Source organism: Pygocentrus nattereri, chromosome 10 (assembly GCF_015220715.1).
Source record: "Pygocentrus nattereri isolate fPygNat1 chromosome 10, fPygNat1.pri, whole genome shotgun sequence".
NCBI classification, from domain to species: Eukaryota; Metazoa; Chordata; class Actinopteri; order Characiformes; family Serrasalmidae; genus Pygocentrus; species Pygocentrus nattereri.
Genome location: NC_051220.1, coordinates 8,923,221 through 8,948,211, shown reverse-complemented (window position 1 = coordinate 8,948,211; position 24,991 = coordinate 8,923,221). Strand labels below are relative to the sequence as shown.

The window sequence follows — 24,991 nt, the reverse complement described above, 5'->3', positions numbered from 1 at the left end:
CCCACAAAGGGTTAAAGGAATAGTTTGGCCAGAAATCAGAAGCACACATTTTCATCCTCACTCTGAATGCAGTCCACCAACCAGGAGATGTCTGATTCTTTAGTTCTGCACAGGATCTATGAGGGTAACTAGACAATCAGTAACGCTATGTATAAAATATATATGTTTTTGGGGATGTGCCGTAATTTCAGCCAAGGAAATGTCACAAATTGCACTTTTATTTTTGGTCAAAAGATAAAAAGGTCAAGAATTCTGAACAAACCCTCCCTCCCTACTGATAAACACAATTTTAAATTGCTATAAATCACAAATAATTTGAAAAGTAATGAAAATAATAAATTGTGTTTAAAACACTGTTCCCTTCACTCTTAAACTGATAAAGCAGCAGCACATTGAAAGTTGCTACAACAGTAGATAAGTGATTTATATATTTATGTTCATATCGAGTATCAAGAGGAGATAAACCACCCAAAAAAACAAAAACATTCTGGTCATCTCACTCAAAACGCAGAATACTATCAACATCTGTTTCTGCCCCTGAAACAAATTATATATATATATATATATATATATATATATATATATATATATATATATATATATATATATACACACACACACATGCTTTAGTATTAATAGTGAGACATTTTCCCAAAATTTTAACTTAGTGTCTCATAATTCTAACATCGCATCTCATAATTATGACTTGCTATCTCATAATAATGAGATAATCTCAAAACTATCACTTAGTATCTCATCATCATGACATAGTATCTCATAAAAATGAGATCTCATAATTACATAAAATCAGCACTTAGCAGAACAAGGATGAAAGAGCTTGGAAGGATCTTCAAATGTAAAGACAAAGCCCAGACCTGCCCAGGCTGTGGATTTTCTGTAGGTCTTTATGGACAACAAAGCTGGACAATAAAAAGCAGGCCAGGAGAAATATTGCTGAATCTGAACTTTGGCGTTAAAACTTTCGAAAGAACCTTGGGTGGCAAGAAAACCAAGTTTCTTGAGCAAATCAAGTCTTAAAGCCCAGATAAGACATTATGAGAAGAAGCAGTTCATTGAAAAAGGCCATCAGGGAAGAATTACAAGATGGATGGATACAGTCAGAAGAATCATGAAGCAGCCAATCAGAATCCTGAAGACCCTAACAGAAAACTGTATACTCTGGTAAAACACTATCCATATCTAGTACGGTGTCTGTATCAAATCAGTATCGACTAGGACTGAAATATTAATCATTTTTGTATCCAAATCACAATTTAAAGTGAGTGCAAAGTACAATTTTCAAATCACAAGAGCTGCAATTTTTAAAAATTAAACCCTACATAGTCAATAAAATCTTAAGTTCTAAGTGGGGCAATTTAACATAATAACCTAGAACTTGTGAACTGCCTGTAGATTAGAATCAGAGGCAAGCAAATTCCCAGGTGTTGTGACATCACAACCACAACTTACCGGCAGTCTGGCATCAAACCTCAAGCCACAAAAAAATGGCTATCCTGGTCTTCTTGACATAAAAACAGGTCAGAACCTTCATTTAATTAGATATTTTCCACAAATCGTTCAGCCCTAGCATCAACAGATAACTGCCTTTCAAAAAAATGATCGCCACTGTGGAATGTTTAAATCTGACCAATATTTGATGGTTTGTTTATCTGTAAAATCTTTAAAGCAATAAGCCACAAGAGGCTGTGCGTTAGTGTGATGTTATCACAGGAATGGTGGTCTTAATAAGTCTGTTATTACAAGTACTTTTTGGTCACCAAATTACCATTGCAAGTCTTATTTACCACCAATCCAGCAATGCTCTCTTCTCACACTGGGGCTGAATCTCAAATGGCTCACTGCTCCCTACATAGTGCACTACATAGGAATTTAAATACTGGGTCCTGCACATCAACAGCACAAATACAGCTAAGAAATAGTCATTTGGGACTCAAACACATCTACACCCAACAATTGAGGCACTATGGTTGTAGAGGCTAGAATTTCTACACGTTCACAGCTAGCACACTATTTAGGGAGTATGGAGCTATTTGGTATCCAGCCTGGATTTGACACGACTTCTGTCTGAAATATGGGCATTTGAAGCGTGTAAGACACTCAAGTGACATTTTTAGTCTTTTATACTGCTGTTTTACAGTGAATCATACTGTAAGTACTTTAATTGAAGTCTGTGATGTTAATGATGGAGTTGTTTAGGCTGTTAGCTATATTTTAGCCTGTTAGCTGGCTGACCAGCATAGTTCTGGTTAAGTCTGCAGCCCTTCAGTTTAAACAAAAAACAGGTTCTTTCTTCATCAGTATGCTCAGTGGTCCATGCGAGCAGCATGAGAGTCAAAGATTATTCCATTAACAGCACAAGGGTTTTTTTTGTGCCGTGGCGCAGTAATACACAGTTCGGTTGTTGTGAAGCGGTCATAGGTAAGCTTATAACATGGACTTTACAATGGCTTGGAATGTGGCTCAGCCAATCAGATTTTAGGACAGCGCTATCTGTTTAATAAAAATGAATATCAACAGATATGTATATACAAAAATCAGATACTGGCTTAGATATTTCCCATAAATTAGACTAGGCCTGCAGTTAGCACCATGCTAATCGGTGAAGTACTGCATTAGCCTCGTAGCAAATTTTCAACACCAAACATGTCTTGGCCACTGGGGTACCTTTAAATTGAAATGAGCAGCTAATAGGAACAAGGTAAAGGGCTAAATCGTAGTTCGACAGCAGAAAAATTTCTAATCTCGTTCTCCCCCTCTTCCCCACTATCTCTCCTTCTCTCTCCCCCAAACTTCTCCATCTTCGCCTGCGTTTGCCGGTCAGCAATAATCAAACCCACTTTCAGGAGGATTAGGCCCCGGGCTTAGGCCAGTGAAGCGGGCAGCGGACGGGGCCTCCTGTGGGGGAGGGAGGGGGGGAGTCTGGGGGGTGGGCTAAAGGGGTGGGTTGGTTGGGGGGGTAGGGGTGGAGGTTAGGGAGGGGTCCCCTTATCAGAGCCATGCTGTTGGAGCCAGACTCACCACAGGAGAGATTGCTTTCATACCCGCGCCGTCACAAAGCCCGGCCGTAATGCGATAAATGCATTGTCCCCGGCCCCCAATCAGCCGCATCCAAATCACACTCTGGCTCGGGCCCCATTTAAAAAAACGGGGTTAATGCCTTTCCACAAAGAGACTGTTATTTGGCGGCGAATTTTTAGACACGCGCAAATTGTTTCGGCGAGTGGGTGAGAGAGGGTGACTGAGGACAAAAAAAAAAAGGAACGAAACGAAGGAAAAAAGAAAGAACGAGCACCTGTTCTCCCTCAAGAGCAGATGGACTTGACCTCTGACCTCCCCAACCCTTATTGTGTCTGTGTGTTGAAAATAAGCTGCGATGATACAAACGCGCTCTTTCTTTCACTAAACTCACCTGTTAGGTGCACGTATGCGTTATTTCAGGCTGTAGCTCATAATCTCGTATTAAAGATGTAGGCCTTGCTCAAACACTGTACACTCACTGTGCTCTAGTCACTGTTCCCCATGTTGGAAAACAGAAATAGATGTTGGAAATCTGTTTCCTTTGTAAACTTTAGGAACGCACAGACACTGCAACTTAAAAAGGAAATAAAACAGGAAAATAACATGAAACAGATTCCCCACAAAACACCGTTAGATCCAGATATACAGAACACTATACGGAACACAAGTATAGGAAATATAACCGGTCCACTAACTAGAATTCTCTACAATGAAAACCAGATATAGAACAATATTATAGGGAAAATACATGCATTCCTAATCACCATTCCCTACACTATACAGAACACAAATGGTGTCCTGATCACTTTATAAGGAACACTACTATAAGGTACATAAATGATCCCTAATCACTGTTCCCTGCATTGGAGTCCTCTGTAGAACACTAGTATAGGGAACATAAATGGTGCCCAGATCACTATTGTCTACATTGGAGTGCTACGTGGAACACAATTAGAGGGAAAAAAGATGTCCCAATCAATATTTCCAACATAGGAGCACTACATAGGATGTAATTATAAGGAACATAAATGATGCCCTAATCACTACACCCTACACTGGAGCACTATATAAAACAGTACTATAAGGAACATAAATTATCCTTTATCACTGTTCCCTACATTGGAGTACTATGTAGAACACTAGTGTAGGGAACATAAAAGGTGCCCTAATCACTATGCCCTACATTGAGGCACTATATGGAACACTACTTTAAGGAACATAAACAATCCATAAACAATTAGGGAATCACTATTGCCTACATAGAAGCACTACATAGAATGTAAATATATAAGAAAACATATAAGGAACACTATTGCAGGGAACATAAATGGTGCCCTAATCACTATTCTTCATATTGTAACACTACAAAGGATGCCATTATAGGGAACACAAATGGTACCCTAACCACTATTCCCTATATTACAGCACTATATGGGACATTATTATAGGGAAAGCTGAATTGTGCCCTAAAGACTATTCCTTATATTGGAGCACTACATAGGACATTATTACAGGGAACATAATCACAGTTCCCTACATTGGAGAACAATTGTAGAACACCACTATGAAATTGAAATATAGGACACTATTCTAGGGAACAGAAATTGTCCCCTAGTCACTATTTCTTGCACTGGATTATAAACTTATAAAACATTTTATATTAATAAATATATTTTAAGACTTGCATTCAAGCCCAACACCTATGATTTCGTTTCTAAGTCAAACCGGATTCTGTTTTTCCGCTGTTCCACAGGCCGCCTGTGCAGATTTCTGAGTGGTCACTGGCTCTAGAGAGAGTATTAGAGAGCGCTGCCGTGGCAACCACAGCCTCACCTGTCCCCAAGGTAAAGAGGGAGATGTGGCAGTGGTGGTAATTACAGCTAAAAGCTGAGTGGAAAAGCCAGGCCATCATTACAGGTCTTAATGGAAAGGAACTAGGCCTTTTCATCAAAAGTGCTCACATGCGTGTGCAGTAGTTACCTTAATCTCAGCAGGTGAGAGCTTCTCCCCACGCCGTGCTGAGAGCTCAGGTGAGCTCTGGTTCCGCCTCCCCAGGTACACCTGACACACCTGGCTCTTCACCAGTGATAGCAGCAGGAAACGATCACCAATCACAGCTGTTGATAAAAGGCCAGAGGTCAAAATCATGAGCCATTAGACGTGTATGGCCACATTAAAACATTAAAAGACTGTCTGGCCATATTTTGTCTGTCCTTTTGTTTATGTTTATACCTAACAGAGTGTCATACAGTGTCAGAAACCACATAATCTCTAAACAAGTCCATTAAAGATTACTGAACTACTACACAGGCCAATAATGATTTAGGCCTGCAGTTAGCAAAATGCTAACTGACTTCCATTGCTTAAAGTAGGGGTTAAAGGGGAATTCAACTGATTTTTCAAATTATCTGCACAATTACATAGTTAAGATGAAAACAGAGTCATCCGCACTTGTTTGGTGTGAAATGTTCCGTTCTAGAGAACCTTACAGAGTCAGAGATGTTCACAGTGGTGGTGATAGGAACCAGACATCCACCTCTAAAAGCTCCCTCACAGAAAGTTACTACAGGAAATGGTTATGAATTTCACTGCCTGATGTATGAGACATCATTGTAAGACAGTTCCAAGATAAAAACTTAAGTGATGCAAGATAATATGGAAATTATATCAGTATCGCCAGACAGATGCTTGATGGGTCTCAGATTAAATTTGACTGATATTTCAAACAGTGCACTGCATTTGTAACCCTAGAGAAATAAATGTTATATTGCTAAATCTAATTTAGGGCGATTTTGGACCAGTTTTATCAAACCATTTTATAAAAGTTTATGTATTAATATCAGGAGACATGTACATGAAAAATCAGCTATCAGCATTGGCTCACAGTTCCCATACAGGTGAATCCCTAAAGATTCTGGCCTAAAACATATTTTTAAAAGCCTTTAAATGGTGGACGCCTGGTTCCTATCACCACCACTGAATAGAACGTTTCTCCACAATGAACCAATTTAGAAAAATGTATTTAGCTTCCTTTTAAAGTGTATGTTCGACTTTTCCGCAAACATTCAAACTATAATATGTTTGGGAAAGTGAAACACTGCTGTATTTTAGCTGCAGACAGAAGCACGTCTCATTTCCATCAAATGCTAGGAAGACGAACAGGCATTGTCTCAGGTTTCGGATGCAGGAGGCAGATATTTAAAGATTAACCTGTATCTCCCTTGACTCATGAAAGGTGGAGGATGTACAGAGAGGGGAGAGAGAGAGAGAGAGAGAGAGAGAGAGAGAGAGAGAGAGAGAGAGAGAGAGAGAGAGAGAGAGAGAGAGAGAGAGAGAGAGTTCCTCAGGAACCCTCTGCTGCCTGTAGGCCATGTAGTTTCATCCTAAAGGCAGAAAATGGCTTCAACTCTTCACCAGCTTAGCATGCAGCGATTAGTAATTAAACCTCCCCTCTCTAAAATTAATCTGTTTAAAGAACCAATTAAACAGTACGGGGGGCAGGGGGAGGGGGCAAAAACAATACGCTGTAGCCTGCTTTGGTTGCAAACAGACTTCCAGGCCTAGACAGCAATTAGAGCCAGAACACACTCTGGTTCTACCATAATTGCGTAACATTGCACAGTATCGCATGAAAACAGTGGGCCTTGCATTAAAGTGAAAGTTTGGCAAAAGGAAACCGCATGCCCCATATAGGCACACAAACACTAGCTTCAAATTGTTGTTTAAGTAAGTTTGTCCAAAAACTGCATGCAGATGTACTTTTGTCCATGATTACTGATAACAGTGTGTCATGCAATGCCAGAAACCAGTAAGCAAGCCTAGATAAGATCGATATAATTTGAGAAAGGTGAGATTTTGACATGCAGTTAGCATGATGCTAATTGGTGTACATAAGCTTCCTTTCCTTGGCTACAGCCCCATAACATCAGTTTAAAATTAAAGAAGCAAACTATGGACACCAAACTATCACTTTAAGCTCCCCTATAATGGGTTAAACAGCACTTGACTGTGTAAACAGTTTAGAAGTTGTGTCAATTTGCTTGAAATTGGGCTAAAGCCAAAAGCCGATGTCTGAGGTTGTATAAAAACCTTCTGGCGTTGAAACGGAATCAAACCTCTTACTTTTGCTCACTGAGCTGGTGGGAAATGATGAAGAGAGGAAACTCCAATGCACAAGATTACTGCAAATTGTAAATGTCAAAGTTTGCTTATTTCTTGCTAATTATGCTGTGAAATTATTTAATTACGCTGCAGTGTAAGAGATTTATTCGGTTTAACTGACTTTGGCACTCGACGTCCCGAAAAAACTCACGTCTATCCATGACAGACGCTCAGACAAACGCTGGAGCTTCACCATTTTACCCTGTTAAAGCCGCAAAAACAACTAACACACGCTGCTTTTAAAAGATTACCCCAATTTAAAAGCACATAGTGGTGTATTTAGTCCCTGGTAATCACTGCCAAAACTTAAGGGGGATTTTGTGGTAATCCATTACCAAAATCAATGTCCAACTCTGCAGCTCGGGGCTAGAGGACTGGTCTCGTTCGTGTACGAGTGTATACATGTGTGTGTGGCTGGAGAGCAGCTTTTGGCCCATATGTGAAGCAGACGGCAAATCAGGATTACCCAACAGTCTCCCCTCGTAAATCAGCTTTCTAGATCCAGTTAATGCCCTCCTCCTTTTAAAACATGTTGACACTGCAGCCTAAAGAGCTTACCCAGTGCTGCTCTTAATGCATCGACAAATAATACACCAAATGAGGAATCATTTCAGGCCTCTTCAGTTATGTGGGACGCGGGAAAAAGAAGGCATCACCATGTTGAGTCACACTGCAATGCTGCGCTGTTCATCGTAACGATGTTTAAAGGGCCCATATCTTCCATTTCCCTGAGGTCCACTTATGACGTTTGTTTTAGTACATAAAACCACACAATCAGAATTCACTTTTCTGACCTCTCTTTATCCATTTGCTTTGTCCAGATAATATAAAAATTAAAGGTGGGGGAAAAAAAGGAGATACATGTTGAATTTTTGGGACAGCAATGATATGTAAATTCTGATTGGTTGTGGCATTGCACCCTAATAAAATGGACTGAGGCAGTAGAAAAGTGTCCTGTGGTCTGAACAATCAACATTTGATATTCTTTTTGGAAATCATAGACACTGTGTCCTCTGGACTAAAGACCACTCAGCTTATTATCAGCGTACAGTTCAATAGGGGTGCATTAGTGCACACGGCATGGTTGACGTGCACATCTGTGAAGGCTCCATTAATGCTGAATAATATTTACGTTTTGGCAACATATGCTGCCATCCAGATGACGTCTTTTTCAGGGAAGGCCTTGCTTATTTCAGCAAGACAATGTCAAACCACATTCTGCATGTATTACAACAGCATGGCTCTGCAGTAAAAGTGTCCAGGTGCTAAATTGGCCTCCCTGCAATCCAGACCGTCACCACTGAAAACATCTGATGCATGATGTCTCCTCAGTTCCCAAAAGCTTACAGAGTGATGTTAAAAGAAGAGGTGAGGAGACATAGTGGTAAATGCGCCCCCTGTCCCAACTTTTTGGGAAGTGTTGTTGGTATTAAAGTCAAAATCGGCATGTATTTTTTAGAAAAACTAAACATTTCTCAATTTCAACATTTGATATGTCTTTGTACTACTTCCCTGCGGTTTACATAATTTGCATATTATTGCAAGCATACCAATTTTTTTGCAAATGGGCTTGCATATGTAAATGAGTTGATTTCATGACATCACAACACATTAACATGTATCCACCTTTTTAGCCTACAGCAGCTTAAACACTCCTTATAACTTCAGTGTGGATGGGTGGAGCTAACCTGCTGTAGCCCAAATAGGTGGAAGTATGTAAATAAGTTGGTTTTCACATCACAACATATTTACATATATCCCCTTATTCAGCCTACAGCAGTTTAAAAACACTTTAGAACATCAGGGTGGATGTACGGAACTAACCTGCTACCAAAACCGATCATAATTCACTTTTCCAATCTCTCCTTATCCCTTTGCTCTTTCCAGATAATATAGAAAGATAAAAGCTACGAAAAAAAGAGATGCATATTGGAATTCTGGACAGAAATTACATGTAAGTTCTGATTGGTTGTCCTGTACTGTGCCTCATTCAAAAAGCAGCTTAAGCATGCTCCTTAGAACTTCATCATGAATGGGCGGAGCTAAACTGCTGTAGGGTGAATAGGTGGGTATATGTAAATGTGTTGATCTTCATGACATTACAACATATTTAAACATATCCACCTATTTAGCCTACAGCAGTTTAAACCCTCCTTATAACTTTAGCATGGATGGGTGAAGCTAACCTGCTGTAGGATGAACAGGTGGGTATATGTAAATGTGTTGATCTTCATGACATTACAACATATTTACATATATCGATCTATTCTACAAACAACAATGTAGCCCCACCTTTTATGCTGAAATTATAAGGAGTGATTAACCCTTGTGTGGTGTTCAGGTCTGTGGGATCCATTTTTGTTTGCCAAAATAAAAAATGATTCGATTTTTTATCATTTCAACATCAGATTCTTTGGTCTTTGCTCATTTTCTGTTAAGAACATATAAAAGAACACATTTTCAGCGTCTTCACACTGCAACCCCCCCCCCCCATGCATTTATATTAAACATGTGGTGTTGGGCTGAACCCACACAGAATAAAAGTGTGGAGGTGCTGTGTCCTTCACTCTGTTCTCCTGCATGGTCTGCTCTTAGTGTTTGGGTGTGTGTAAGGCTGGACAATATGGACAGGCTGCTGACTGGCTACAGCTGCTAAAGCAGAAACCTACATTGGACACTTGTGACATTAAACATCTGGTATTTTACATAAATTGTCATGATTGTATTGATTTTAAACACAATAATGGGTCCACCAGACCACTGAGTAACAAACACATCAACACTACACAAGGGTTAAGCCGCTGCAGGCTTCAACATATATCAAACCAGGCTGAATAAGTGGACATATGTGTTGGTCTTCATGACATCACAAAAACAGCGAATTCAAAACAGAGCAAACTATAGGTTCTGAAATTTCAACAAAATGGTTATATTTGTGTTGTAGACTCCTAGTTATATTCACCACCACTGTAAAGCAGGTAGAGTCCATGAGTTTATCTACAGTAAACTTTCACATTATAGCACTTTGAATGACTTGAATTCTCATGTTCAGTGCATTTCCTACAAAATTTTGGCTGTTTTTAGTCTAATATATCTTTGCACTGTTAATACTGGAACCTCACAGCGCACATGAGTCTATTCCACCATTCACACTACTTTATTTTGTGTGTTGCTCTGCCGATGACAGCATGTGGGAGTTTTAGGAAATGTTTTTCTTTTTTTATTAATGCCATTTACTGAATAGCTACACGTCAGTAATTCATTGGTTATAGATGCTATTATTAATGTCCTATATGGTCCTTATTAATTAGCAATTAACGGCTGGCGCTGCTCAACAATGGCGAGAGATGTTTGTCTAATTATCTGTCTGTGTGAAACTAATGGAACAAGTGACAGATGTTGAACCCTCCCCCCCAACCATCACCACCACACACAATTACTCTGGTAATTAGGGCCTCTGAGGGGCTGAATGAGGCTCTATGGGGGGCAGCAGAGGAAGGAGAGAGAGAAAGAGAAGGGGGGTATCTAGAGACCTGTAAGAGACAGCTTAGCCATAAACAATAAGTGATATGAGAAAATAATTAGCAGATTTGGGACAGTGTCCAATTCCAGCAAGCACAAATAAAACAGGAAGTAACACCACGGACCCCCGAGAGACAGCAGCGTATGTGGGTGGTGGGGGGGAGCAATGCAAGATGGAGAAAAAACAAGGTTGGTGACCTACAAGTGTGTGCCGCCCAGGTGCATGCTGGGAAAATGGGTAGTGTGTGTAATTGCTAACTGTGGCCTATGCTCTCACCACTGAGTGGGTGCATATGTGTGTGTGTGTGTGTGTGTGTGTGTGTGTGTATTGCACTCACCGTGGCCGATGGTGTCAGCAGGTAGTCGTCCCACTAGTGTTTTGTCGATGGTCACTCTCTCTAACTGAGTTCCGCCGACTGTCAGGGTCACTAACACACCTGAACTCAACAAAATCTACACACACACACACACACAAGATTTTTATGTAGCACCTCTCATACACAGCCATTCAAAGAGCTTCACATCAATACAGAAGAAATAAAAGCTTTTAACAGTAAAGCTTATGACATCCTGAGATCTAGTACCTCAGAAAGCCTCTGCAAAGACAGTTATTAAAAAATAAGATTAAATTGCATTGCAGAGATAAAAAAACAATAAAATAGAAAACAAAATAATTGATGTAGTAAAGATGATGCAGTGCTTAGATTACAGAAGTGAAGAACATCTGTAAACTGGATTTAAAGATGGCTACATTTAGCGCACATCTGACCTCATGTGGGAGGCTGTTCCAGCAGGTGGCTGTATAATGACTAAATGCTGCCTCTTTGGTTCTGATTTTGGGCCTTACTAACTGACCAGTCCCATGAGATTGGAGAGGCCTGTTGGGTTTACATACTTCAAGCAGATCAGCTATGTATTTTGGTCCAATTCCATTCAGTAATTTAGTGGTAGCCAGACAGAATTAGACGACTAATAATTTTGATTCTGCTAAGTCACTTGAAGCAGGGTTAAGAACTTTAAATCACTGTTTTTGATCCAATCTGGTTGCCAATAAACGTATGAAAAGGAGGAGGGTTAAAATGTTACTCCTGTGCAACTTCACTGGTTTCAAATAAATAGTGGGAAACTATAAGTAAAAGAAAAATGAGATCAGTCGTTCAAAACAACCGACAGAGCAGACAAGGCTGCAATTAATTAATGACACCCAAGGGACGTGTGTATAAGTACATGTGTCTTGCTGTACTAGCTTAATAAGGACAAAATAGGGGGACACTGACACACAACATGGAACATGGTGGGGACATTTTGTTGGTTCTGACTGGACTGTGGAGCATTGGAAACCCAATCACTGGTATGATAAATCATATTTTAATCATTTGGAAGTCTGACAGATGAATCTGGGTTGGGGCATGTCAGGAGAGCACTACCTATCAGAATGCACAGTGGCAACAATAAAATTTGGTTGAGGAGGGATAATGGGTCTGGGACCTCTTATTTTCTGTGAAGGGTAATCTTAATGCTACAGCATGCAATCACATTGTATGTGTGCAATCATATTCTATATGTGTATACACACACACGCACACTTTATTAGGTACACCTGTTCAGTTGCTTGTTAACACAAATACCTAATCAGCCAATCACAGGACCCCCATGCTGGTGATTGTAGGGCAGCCCATTATGAAATGGGCTAATATTAATAGAAAATTCAAATAACTTTGCAGGCTGGATAGCATTGTGCAGCGGGCCTGACTTGGCCCGCGGGCCTTCTGTTTGACACATGGGTTTCTGAGAATTCCATCTTGGCAACAGCATTTTGGAGAAGACCCTTTGCTGTTTCAGCATGAATACTCCCTGCACAAAGTGAGCACCATAAAGAAACGGTTTGCCAAGTTTGGTGTGGAAAAACTTGACTGTGGGATGGGTGTTCATATAGAAGGAAGTTATACAGAACCCTCATAAAGATGGCAAAACAGATGTTTGTGTGTGTTAGCATTTTAAAGGAGAATTCTATAGACGTTCCAAGAAGTTAAGTTATTGAGATGTAAACAAGGCCACTCAGTGGTTTGGTGTGAAATGGTTGATTGTAGAGACTCTCTAGAGATTTCTTCACAGTGATGGTGATGAGAACCAGGGGTCACCATGACAACATCACAAATATAACCATTTTACTTACTATCCAAAACCTTCTGAGTCTTCTGAATTTTATATCTAACATGTATATTGCATTAATCTGAAAATCACTTTGTTTTGGTCCTATTTTGCTGCACTGCATGTATCCCTCCACCATGAACAAACTTCTGACTCAGAAAGCTTTTCGGAAGCTCGGAACAAAGCATTTCACACCAAAAATTCTGATAGACTCTGTTTACATCTTAACCATTTAGTTATGCAGAAATTTTGAAAAAAAAATTGTTTAATTCCTCTTTAACACTTTGTCTTCACGGTCTGTGCTCATCATGACAACCTGGACCTTGTTATTCAGTCAAGCTACAGTACTTTGCTTACAGTGCATGCTGGGATACACACCTGACAGCACTGCTTCATCCTCCATTTGGTGCAAACACAGGAACTGGACTGCAAGAGGTCCTGAGCGAGAGAGAGTGAGAGAGTCCAATGTAGACAGTATAAGCCTTACTGCAAAAGCAGTTGATCGACCAAGGCACTTGCTGTCTGAAGTTGACCAATCAAAATTGTACATATGTCTCATGACTTAAAATAACATTAGCAACCACCCGGAACCCTGAATGTCACCATATTTTTGGCTTTACTTTTTTGCCTTATCACTTTAAAGGCAGACGACTCAGAGACTCAGGGAAGCTGAGGGAGAAGAGAAAGAAAAGTAAGAGAGCATAACTTGGTCCTCACACACCCTCCGCTCTGCAGGTTGCAGGGTTCAGGAGGATGTTTCCAGTTTCGGATTTTGATAGCTAGCCCAAAATGACCCAGAGCGCTAGCAAACAAAGCTGTGTCTGTGCGTGTGTGCAGGGAGGGAGAACCCGCCCAAAGTCCGGCTGATCCCCCCTCAAATATCCCCTGCGATGACAGAGAGACACCCACACCCAGGTGCTGAGAGAGAGAGAGAGAGAGAGAGAGAGAGAGAGAGAGAGAGAGAGAGAGAGAGAGAGAGAGAGAGAGAGAGAGAGAGAGAGAGAGAGAGAGAGAGAGAGAGAGAGAGAGATGCTATTTGTTAATCAATCTGCGGTTACTGAGAAGGGGAAATGTAAACAAATACCTCCAGTTCCTTCAGGGCGTCCCGCAACTTCTCAGGACGACGGTTACTCAGGAGCCACGAGTGACCCCGACCTGGGAGCAAAAGGGGAAAAAGAATTCAGAAACATGCAGGAGGAGCACAGAAAGTGTTATTGTGTTTTGTTTATGAGAGGAAGCAGATTGGAGTGACCCCGGGCCTAAAGGTCAAAAGGTTAGCACCCAAATTAGGCTGAGCTGAAAGCTCCGCAGCCCCTTCTGCCTCGTTCACTCGTGCTCTATAAGCAAATGAAGTGAATCTATAGGCAAATATTTGACATAATAACCCCCTTATTGTCAGAGAATGTTTATAAAAGCCAAATTAAAAACGCTCCAAAATAATTAAAAACTCAAAAACAGGCCTCGCTACACCTGCCTTTCCACCATCTTTCTCCAGTTCACAACTTCTTCACATATACATGCAAAAAAGAGGCAAAATATATGCACTTTGTGATCAGGCAGAGACATAAATGTCCAAACAATAAGGCTGCAGCTAGCTTTAATTTCTATAGCCAATTAATCTGTCAAATATTATTCAATTAAAGGGGAATTCCACAGTTTTTAAAAAATATGTTCAGAAATCAGTAGCTGAGATGTAAACAAAGCCATTCTGAGTTCTTCAACATGAAATGCTCTGTTATAGAGAAACTGGCCAATTCAGATTTCTTTACAGTGGTGGTGATAGGAACCAGGGGTCTCCATGTCTACAACACAATATAGCCATTTTATTTACAATTCAAAACCAACAATGAACCTGGATGTGTCTTCTGAGCTTTATATGGAATACTGATAATTGTAAAATAATTGAAAATCTGTGAAGGAGCTTTAAGAGGCATTAAGCCTTTCAGACATCTAGTTCTCATCACCACCACTGTGAATGACTTAGATTCGGTCTTCATCTCCTCTCATTTTGTCCAGTCATTCAACATTTTACCTGCAACAAGCAATTTCACAGAAGACAGTAGAAGTCATATGAACATTATAGAGCACTTTTCAAATGAAACAGTAGAAGTCATATCACCCCCTACACTTCCTGTAGTGTAGTACAGTCTGACAGAATGTCTGTGTGGAACATTATAAAGTGCTTTTGCTTTTCCTGAAATGATACGATATATTTTTTTTCATAATTATCATTAATGACTTTGTTGCAGCCTTACTATATACTCAGTATGTCAAACAGCATACTACTTCAGAGCAAAACACACAAATAATTACAGACACATGCTTGACAGGCTTGTATAACTAATAGTCTTCCAGAGGTAAAAATATCCTCCATTACAGCACAATTCAATCATTCCATCCACTTCCTGCGGCTGCCCTCAGGGCAACAACTCAAAGTTACCGTAACATATTAAAACACGGCACTCTAAAATGCCCCGTTACACTCACAAAAACCTCATCATAGACCCCCGGTCCTCATCTCCCCCCAACCACACAAAGTTAATTGAATTTTGGGCTGAGGCTGAGCTCATGCGTTCACATTAAATACTTAACATTAGCCTTAATAAATGAGGGAGGAGCATAGTGTTTGAAATTGTCCCGTTAAAGACTTCAAGATAGTGTGTGTGTGTGTGTGTGTGTGTGTGTGTGTGTGTGTGTGTGTGTGTGTGTGTGTGTGTGTGTGTGTGTGTGTGTGTGTGTGTGTGAGAGAGAACCATTATTAGAAATGAATGCTACTCTCCCCCCCACCACTTTTTTTTTTGAAGTGAAGGAGTGAATAAATACATGAATATTAATGCTGGAGAGAGAGTGCGACGGGAGCAAGAGAGGAAGGGTATGTTGAGGATGAGTGTATGAGTGTGTGTGTCCTGATAAGGGTCTTTGTGTCCCTCTGAAGGAGGTGAGGACCTGGAAAAACGGGCCGATAATTTATTCATTCATTTACTCGTTTCATTGAGACATATTGGTCAAACTAATAGAACAATTTATGCCAGCATCTTTATGACTGTTACACTTAAATAACTATACATTATAGTCAAAATATAAGACAGTACTATACAGTCATGTACAAAAGTCAAATACCACCCTTCATTTATTTAATTTCCAATTTAAGCAGCCACTAAGTACAAGTTGTTCATTTTTCACCATCAAGAAAAAAAAACAAAAAATATTTAACAGGAATTTCACAGAAACTTCAATAAATACACATGATATAAACTTTGTCAGTACTTAGTGTGTCCACCTTTTGCATTTATTAGAGCTTCTGTTCTTTTCAGCAAATTTACTTTTAGCTTTTCAAAGAAATCTGCAGGGATATTTTTCCCACATTTCCAGAGTTCGGTCTTAGAAGTTATAAGAATTTGCTTACTTTGCTCGACTTGCATTGTCTATTTCTATTTCCATTATAACTCAGAAGAAATGCATAACTTGCACTTAAAGGTCATTTTAGAGAGGATATAAAATAAATAATGTTCTCTGACTTTCCTTTTTTTAAAAGTAATTACTAGGGTTGTTAGTATGTTAGTATGTCAACGTAATAAAGTATTAATGCCACAAATTAATTTTGAACCTTCATGCCATCCGTTGTGGTGCAGGCTGAAGCCCAGGTGCAGTATGCTGTATGTTATCATTGTATGGTAGAACCAGTGATCATATCGCTCTCATTCAAATGCAGCTTTTAAAGAGATAATTTCAGCAGACTAAGCTGGAAGAAATATGGATCAGCCAATGAGCAACAAACTAACAAAAGCAGCAGCTTGGTGGAGTTCCAGTTCCCCTTGAGAGCCTCCACTGTAACAAGAATCTATGAGATGTAAGACTAAGATCAAGGGACTACAATCACAGAGGAGTTCAAACACTGACTGTATATATGATATATAATGATAGACTCATTCACTGCACGATACATATGATATATACACTCATTAACTGTATACATGATATATACAGTCAACTGTGTGTGTGTGTGTGTGTGTGTGTATGTATATATATATATATATATATATATATATATATGAATGATACACTCATCAGCTGTATATATGATAAATATGATATAATACACATTTGTTGGAACACGCAGAAAAAAATGGTGAATGAGGCCCAATGTTCCTGAATCAAACTGACCCAATGCACATTTAACCATCTGAAAGTAGTATGATTTTCTCCATAAACATTATTTTACCTTAATTAAATATAAATATATGAATATTTAGTGTAATTGGGTTATTCACCCATTATAGATCATGGTTTACTCATAGTAATTCGCTTGTTTTCATTAAAAAAACTTTCAAATGTTATTTTTTTTCTATACATTTTCAAAAACTAGACATTCCACACATTTGTTTTATCTGTTCTTATTTAGATTTTTTTCAACATTTTTGACATATTTTCTGTCATGGGGTTGATTAATACAAACAAAGCACCTCTTCTGCTGCAGGTCAAACTGACTCTTTCAATTTAACTCACTCTAAATGAGCCGGATGTCCAGCAAAAAAAAGGTTTTATGCTCTAAAAATTATTATATTTTTCCTGTATTTTTAAACTAAAAGGATTGAGTTTTCTGGTCACAAAATGAAAACACAATATACACACAGAAGAATTAAAAGAGGCAGAAAACTTACTTTCTGCAAAGTGCTGTTTCTCAGTGTAGTAATGATGATCTGCAGGAAAGACTAGTGAGAGAGAGAGAGCGCGAGAGAGAGCGAGAGAGAGTGAGAGAGAAACAGAGCAGAGAGATAAGACAATCATTATTCTGTTCAGTATCTACTATGAATCGTTCCTATGAATTGTTCAGTCGCCACTATGCATTGTTCAGTATATACTATGCATTGTTCAGTATATACTATGCATTGTTCAGTAGCCACTACAAATCATTCAGTATATACTTTGAATTGTTCCTATGAATTATTCAGAATCTACTATGGATTGTTCAGTGTTTCTATGGATTATTCCTATGATTTTTTCAGTATCTACTATAAACTGTTCCTATGTGAACTGTTCAGTAACCCTTATGAACCCTTATGTGAATTGTTTAGCATCTACTAACGTGCAAGTTCTATACTTGTTAGAGTGAGGAACTGAAGTGTGGGCTGATGCGTTGAATCAGGTATGTTAAAGCAGGTAAAACACTAAACTGTACAGGATTAGGTGTCCCCAAAACTGGTGCTTCACAGCCCCAGACCCCCAGAGCTCCAGGCTGCTCTCAGCTGGAGGTCAGGGCCTGCTGGACTGCTCCAGGATTACTGCAGCTAATCAGATAAGGGGGTCCAGACTTACATACATACATACACACACACACATACACACACACACACACACACACACACACCCACAGCCACCTGCTCCGGGATGGGGAGCTCCCCCAACCCTCTCAGTCAGCACAAGTCTGCTGCGCCCTCTGCTGGACACGGCAAGAGGATACTGGACATTTAAACACACTAACAGGAGCACAAACACACACACACACACACACACACACACATATATATCTGCACATATGTGTACACACAAATGTACTGAATTCATCCTCTGTATTTCTAAATTAAACACACATGCCTATAAGAGTATCAGCAGTCATGACTGGACTCTGAATAATATTAAAGTACATTAAATGTGTATATTTACATACTTCATAGTTCTTCAGTCTCACCATATTATCAAGCAATTTACTAACCTTACAATCTCCAAACAGCACTGATTACATACAGAGAGAGTGTTATCTACTGAAGACCACAAAACACACCGTGAAATTCAATTACTCATTAATAGTACATCAATTACATACTTTAATCTGCTGATAAACCTGTGTTTTGCTGCAAAATCTCTCAGTAAAACAAATGGCAGACAAATAGGCAGTTTCCCCACAGACAGAGTAACACACGCCTGTGCTTCACAAACTCTTGCGTCTTTTTATTACTATTATTTTCAAATTTATTCTTACTACAGACACTTTATTCTTACCCTATATACTTTACTCTTACTATGTACACTATATTCTTCTCCTATATACTTTATTCTTACTCTATACACTATATTCTTCTCCTATATACTTTATTCTTACTTTATACACTATATTCTTACCCCATGTACTTTATTTTTACTATATACACTAAATTCTTACCCTATGCACTTCATTCTTACTAGATCCACTATATTCTTCTCCTATGTACTTTATTCTTACTATATACACTAAATTCTTACCCTATGTACTTTATTCTTACTATATACACTATATTATTCTCCTATATACTTTATTCTTCCTATATACACTATATTCTTACCCCATGTACTTTATTCTTACTATATACACTACATTCTTCTCCTATATACTTTATTCTTACTATATACACTATATTATTCTCCTATATACTTTATTCTTCCTATATACACTATATTCTTACCCCATGTACTTTATTCTTACTATATACACTATATTATTCTCCTATATACTTTATTCTTCCTATATACACTATATTCTTACCCCATGTACTTTATTCTTACTATATACACTACATTCTTCTCCTATATACTTTATTCTTACTATATACACTATATTATTCTCCTATATACTTTATTCTTACTATATACAGTATATTCTTACCCCATGTACTTTATTCTTACTTTATACTTACTTTATACACTATTGTTTATACCCTATACACTTATTTCTTACACTACATTGTATCCTATACACTATAAGTGTACCCTATACACTGTGCACTGTGTACTAATTCACTAATACAGCGACAGTACAAAAGACAGGTCAAAGTTCACTTAAAATGTATTTTTTGGCATAATAAAGACATTGAAGGTAACTTGAAGTCTTGGAAAGTTTTATTAAATGGACAAGCGAGTTGGAAACCTGCGCTGTGCCATCTTTAAAAATGGCAAAAAAAACCCTATGTTTTTTATGGTGTTTACAGCTGAAGTTGAAGAGAGAGACAGAACGAGAGAAAGAGAGACAAATACAAAAAGAAATGAGACATTATCCTCAAAAGACGCCTGCTTTGTTATTGTGAACAGACACAGACAGGTTTGCATTGTTTTGGGCCTTGGATTAATTAATCCTTCTAAATAATAAACAATGGGGATAAAAAAAAAAAACATTTCTTTATTAAATTCTTTACTCTTTTTCTCCTTTCTGTCCAAGAGGCTTACGCCACTTAAAAGACGCATCAAAGGCTTCATGATGTCTGAGGTGGAAAAGGGACTTTATCGCAGACAAAGCACCACATTTTACCCCCAGCAGAACAAAACGCATGAAAGTATGAAGGTATTTGGAGGTGAGGTAAACTAATAAAGCCTCATATCCCAAATCACACATCACAGCTCAGCTCAGCTGGAGAGGGCGTGTGTTTTTCGGGATGTGAAAGACTGGATACGTGCAGTCAGGGTCTTTTTCAGAAGCATGAATACTATCGATATGAAATCCTCTCCTAAATAAATCTGATAAACAGCAGCCGCTCAATCCTTTCACATAGTCCGTCATTCAATAAAGACTGACTGTGTTAATCATCATCAACAACCTCAGCGGTGCAGGCAGCGCTGAACCTGCTCACTCAACTCAGGAGTGAACATACAGAAGTCTGACTGAGAGAGTGAGAGAATAAAAGACACAAAGTAAGAGACCGTGAAAAAGAGAGGGGCGTAAATGAAATGAATGCATGTCAGTGAGAGAATGGAAGAGTGAGAAAGTGAACAAAAGAATGAGCACCTAAAGAGCGTATGAAAAAGTGACAAAGCAAGTGAGCGAGTGGGTAGGTGGGTGAGGTAGTGATCAGGTGATTGAGTGAGTGATCAAATGAGTGAGTTAGTTATTGGGTGAGTGATTGAGTGATCGAGGGATTGAATGAGTGAGTTAGAGACTAGATAAATTAATGAGTGAGTGGATGAGTGAGTAAGTCTTCAAGTGAGTGAGTTGGTGACCGAATGAGTGAGTTATTGATCGAATGAGTGAGTTAGCGACTGATCAAATGAGTGAGTAATTGAATGAGTGAGTGTGTGATGAAACGGGTGTTTGAATGAGTGAGTTGGTGTTCAAGTGAGTGAGTTGGTGTTCAAGTGAGTGAGTTGGTGTTCAAGTGAGTGAGTTAGTGATCGAATGAGCGAGCTAGTGATCGAATGAGTGAGTGAAAGACTGAATGAGTAAGTTAGTGTTCAAGTGAGTGAGTTAGTGATCAAATGAGCGAGCTAGTGATCAAATGAGTAAGTGAAAGTTTGAATGAGTGAGTTAGTAATTGGGTGAGTGAATAATGAGTTAGAGATTAGATGACAGTGATTAAATGAGTTAGTGATTAGATGAGTGAGTAAATAGATGAGTGAGTAAGGCAATGATCAAATGATTCAGAGAGTGATCAAATCAGTGAGTGAAAGATTGAATGAGCGAGTTAGTGATTGGGTTAGTTAGTGATTAGATATGAGTGACTGAGTTAGTGATAAGATGAGTGAGTGGATGAGTGAGTAAGGTAATGATTGAGTGAGTGAGTTAATGATAGAGTGAGTGATTGAATGAGTGAGCAAGTGTTTGATTGAGTGAATGAGTTGGTGATTAAATGAGTGAGTTAATGATCAAGTGAGAGAGTGATTGAGTGAGTGGGTAAGCAAGTGAGAGAGTGAAGGAGTTAGTGATCAGGTGAGTGTGTTATTGATGAATTGATTGATGGACTGTGTGAGTGAGTGAGTGAGTGAGTGAGTGAGTGAGTGAGTGAGTGAGTGAGTGAGTGAGTGAGTGAGTGAGTGAGTGAGTGAGTGAGTGAGTGAGTGAGAGAAAGTATTCCACACCAACCTGGTTCTCCTTTCTCATAAAACTGGAATGTGCCAATATCTGTATCTGTAATGGAGAAGAGAGAGAGGGAGAGGGAGAGGGAGAGAGGGAGAGAGGGAGAGAGAGAGAGAGAGAGAGAGAGAGAGAGAGAGAGAGAGAGAGAGAGAGAGAGAGAGAGAGAGAAATGAATACTGTTCTATCCAGCAGAGAAGGATAAATCAGCAATTTTGCACTGGCAGGACAAACAATCATTAAACACCAGCACCGCAATCTGCCTGCTACCGAACACAGATAACACACATACACACGGACACAGAGAGAGAGAGAGAGAGAGAGAGAGAGAGAGAGAGAGAGACAGACAGAGACAGAGAGAGAGAGAGCACATTTCATTCTGATGACTCCTGAGATTTCTGTTCCATGTAGCTCTCAGAAAGCTGACTCTGCTGATTTAATGATTTCAACACAAACAGATTAAAAAGCTGGGGCGGTCCAATGCTTAAATTAGATAGTAATGACATTAAGCACATTGTTTTCTGTAGTTAATCTTAATCTTATTTGCTTAAACAGACTATAAAGATTTTATTCCACTTAAAAGCAGTTTGAATATACACTATATTCCTGAACTATACACTATATTATTACTGCACTCAACATTTATACCCAATACAATATATTCTTACCATATATATTTTATTCGTGCAGTATACATTTTATTCCTACGCTTTACCATATATACTATATTCTTACATTATATATTCTGCACTACATTTATACCTTATACACTATAATCCCACTTTACTGTGTGTTTCAAAGAAAAGAGAAGGGTGTGCGCATGTGTGTTAATTACCTTGTACATGCAGGCTGCTCTTGGAGGACCACAGATTCAGCTCAGCCAAGCAGAAAGCCATCAGCTAGAGAGAGAGAGAGAGAGAGAGAGAGAGAGAGAGAGAGAGAGAGAGAGAGAGAGAGAGAGAGAGAGAGAGAGAGAGAGAGAGAGAGAGATTGATAGACGGAGACAGACAGTGAAAGAGAAGCACACAAGACAGAGAGAGAGATAAAGACAGATGGAGAAAGACAGACAGAGAGAGAGAGAGAGAGAGAGAGAGAGAGAGAGAGAGAGAGAGAGAGAGAGAGAGAGAGAGAGAGAGAGAGAAACAGAGAGGGAGAAAGGGAGAGAGAGAAAGACATAGCATTAACTCACTATTAAAGGGCCCATTTAACAGAAAACAAAAGGTTCCTCAGCCACTTCAGTAAGACTTTTACATTACAGCTAAACAAAAACAACCCATTTTGAAGTCACTGTTTTTGTGGTGGGGGATCATCAGGGATCAAGCTTGTGATCTCCCGCTTGTATCCCTGTCTAATACCTGACTAATCAAAGAACGTAAGGAGCACCCAGATGCATTATTTGGTGCCCTTCAGCTACCACTGTTCGAAACCAACTGAACCAAACGGAAAAGAGAAAATGTCACAAAAACTCAAACTCTGGTGCTAGTGTTGGTAGATTGCCCTGCAAAAGTGTTGCTTTCTTTCTTTTCTCTTAACAGGATGGGCAGGACTACCATGTAGGGCGCTGGTTTGAATAAAATTGCCTCCATTTATTCAACTTTCAGTAGCCCATCAGAATGTAGCATCCAAATCCATTCTTCACTCATATTCTTGATAAAATGCATGAATCATACCCGTTAGTCATACTTTACTGCATGAAAACAAAGATCCTTTAATGTGAGATTCTGATTGGCTCTGGCAATGAACCAATCAGAATCTCCATTTCAGCTAGAGGTGCTTTCAGACCTGCCTTGGTTGGTGCGGACTGTCAAACTTTTTCTTTATTTCGGTTTTGACGGGCGACCAAATTCAGGCAGCACCAAACAACCGGACCGTGCTAATCAGTGCTTCATGCAGTTTAGGGAAAGTGGAGGTTTTTATGCGTTTGCCTGAACTAAAAACGTAATAGGGCGTCGCCACAGTACTTTGTAAAATGGTGGGGCAAATGCCTGCTCGCCACTGTGGTTCCGGTGTCCCTACTTGGATGTTGACCACCTCTGTCTATGACTCTTGTAAGTAATTCATACAATTATGAAGTAAGTTGAGAAACAAACACGAGTGTTACCTTTCAAACAAGACCATGATCATGACTGTAACCCAAGGTATGTGGGAACAGCACTCCTTTTACTTTGGGTACATTGTTTCAGACAAAATTGGGGCATCTGTTAACAGGTCAATTATGTTTAAATTCAACCAATCAGGTCGCACATGTCTGGCCCTATTAATAATGTCCATGTGACGAAAGCAGACCACGATAAAATATGTTGCCACCAGCACCGAACTGAGTCCCAACTTGTTTAGAAGTGGGCCGAGACCTGCGGACCTCGGTTCAGTTCTTTAGTTCTGACTACAGTACGGGTGGAGTGTCCACACCTGTCAAAATGGAACGAAATGCAGAAAAAACATTTGACCATTCCACCCTGAACAAGGTAGGTGTGGAAGGAGCCCTTATATAGTTCTGGTCACTTCAGCGATGCTCGGCTGAATAGAATTCAAAACTGACTTTGCCATTTTGACCCTGGCCTCGTGACGTCACAGAGGTCATCGACATGGACTGCGTGAGCATTTCTCCCGATTCCATGAAGCTCATCCGTGGTTATCAGGCCCGAAACCTCCGCCGCGACCTTTTTAATTTCATCTGACACTTTGCTTTATTCAATTTGCCCTGTATTCTCTCACCCCCAATAAGGTCCCCTACCTTTTAAATAACTTAAATGAACCAGAAAGGAAAAGGAGAAAAAAAAATGCTTGATTGCATTTAAATGTACAGCGGGATGACCGTGTAGATGGTAATTAAGAGGGAAGGGCAGGAGGAAAAAGGTGGAATAAGAAAAAGAAAAAAACGAGGGTCCACCGAACGAGGGATGATAAATTTAATCTGGGGCCTGATTAAATAAATGAAAAAAAGTAACGACGTCTCTTCGGGGGTCGACCACTGGGCAGGAGGAGAGAGAGAGAGAGATTGAGCGATGGACTCGTCTCTTCCTTCGCCGGCATACTAATGGAGGGAGAGAGAGAGAGAGAGGTAAGGAAGGTAGAAAAAGGTGTGATGGAGAGAGTCAGGTAGAGAAAGAAAGGAGCAGAGAGAGAGCGCGTAGAACAGATAAGAGTTTGATAAAGACTCGATTTCCCAAGGCTTTAATTACGTTACCTTTTAAATCTTAGCAGGAGCTGCAGCTGAAGGCCAGAATCGCTCTGTCCTTGTTCTAAAATGCCCTCAAATGTTTTATTAAACCTGCTTTTGCTCTGTTGAGCTGCAGGAGGTGA

General features: G+C 39.5%; 1 protein-coding gene across 1 annotated transcript in view; it reads right to left on the bottom strand.

Moving 5' to 3' along the window:
* The window catches only part of LOC108431669 (WD repeat containing planar cell polarity effector), a 114,282-nt gene that overhangs the window by 49,504 nt on the left and 39,787 nt on the right, over positions 1–24,991 (bottom strand). The window contains exons 2-8 of the mRNA XM_017704974.2: positions 22,524–22,587; positions 21,698–21,742; positions 17,535–17,585; positions 13,958–14,028; positions 13,252–13,311; positions 11,061–11,175; positions 5,020–5,156 (exon numbers count right to left, since the gene is read on the bottom strand). Coding sequence (XP_017560463.1) covers positions 5,020–5,156; positions 11,061–11,175; positions 13,252–13,311; positions 13,958–14,028; positions 17,535–17,585; positions 21,698–21,742; positions 22,524–22,584 — 540 coding nt within the window. The 5' untranslated portion in view covers positions 22,585–22,587. The remainder of the gene's footprint in view (positions 1–5,019; positions 5,157–11,060; positions 11,176–13,251; positions 13,312–13,957; positions 14,029–17,534; positions 17,586–21,697; positions 21,743–22,523; positions 22,588–24,991) is intronic.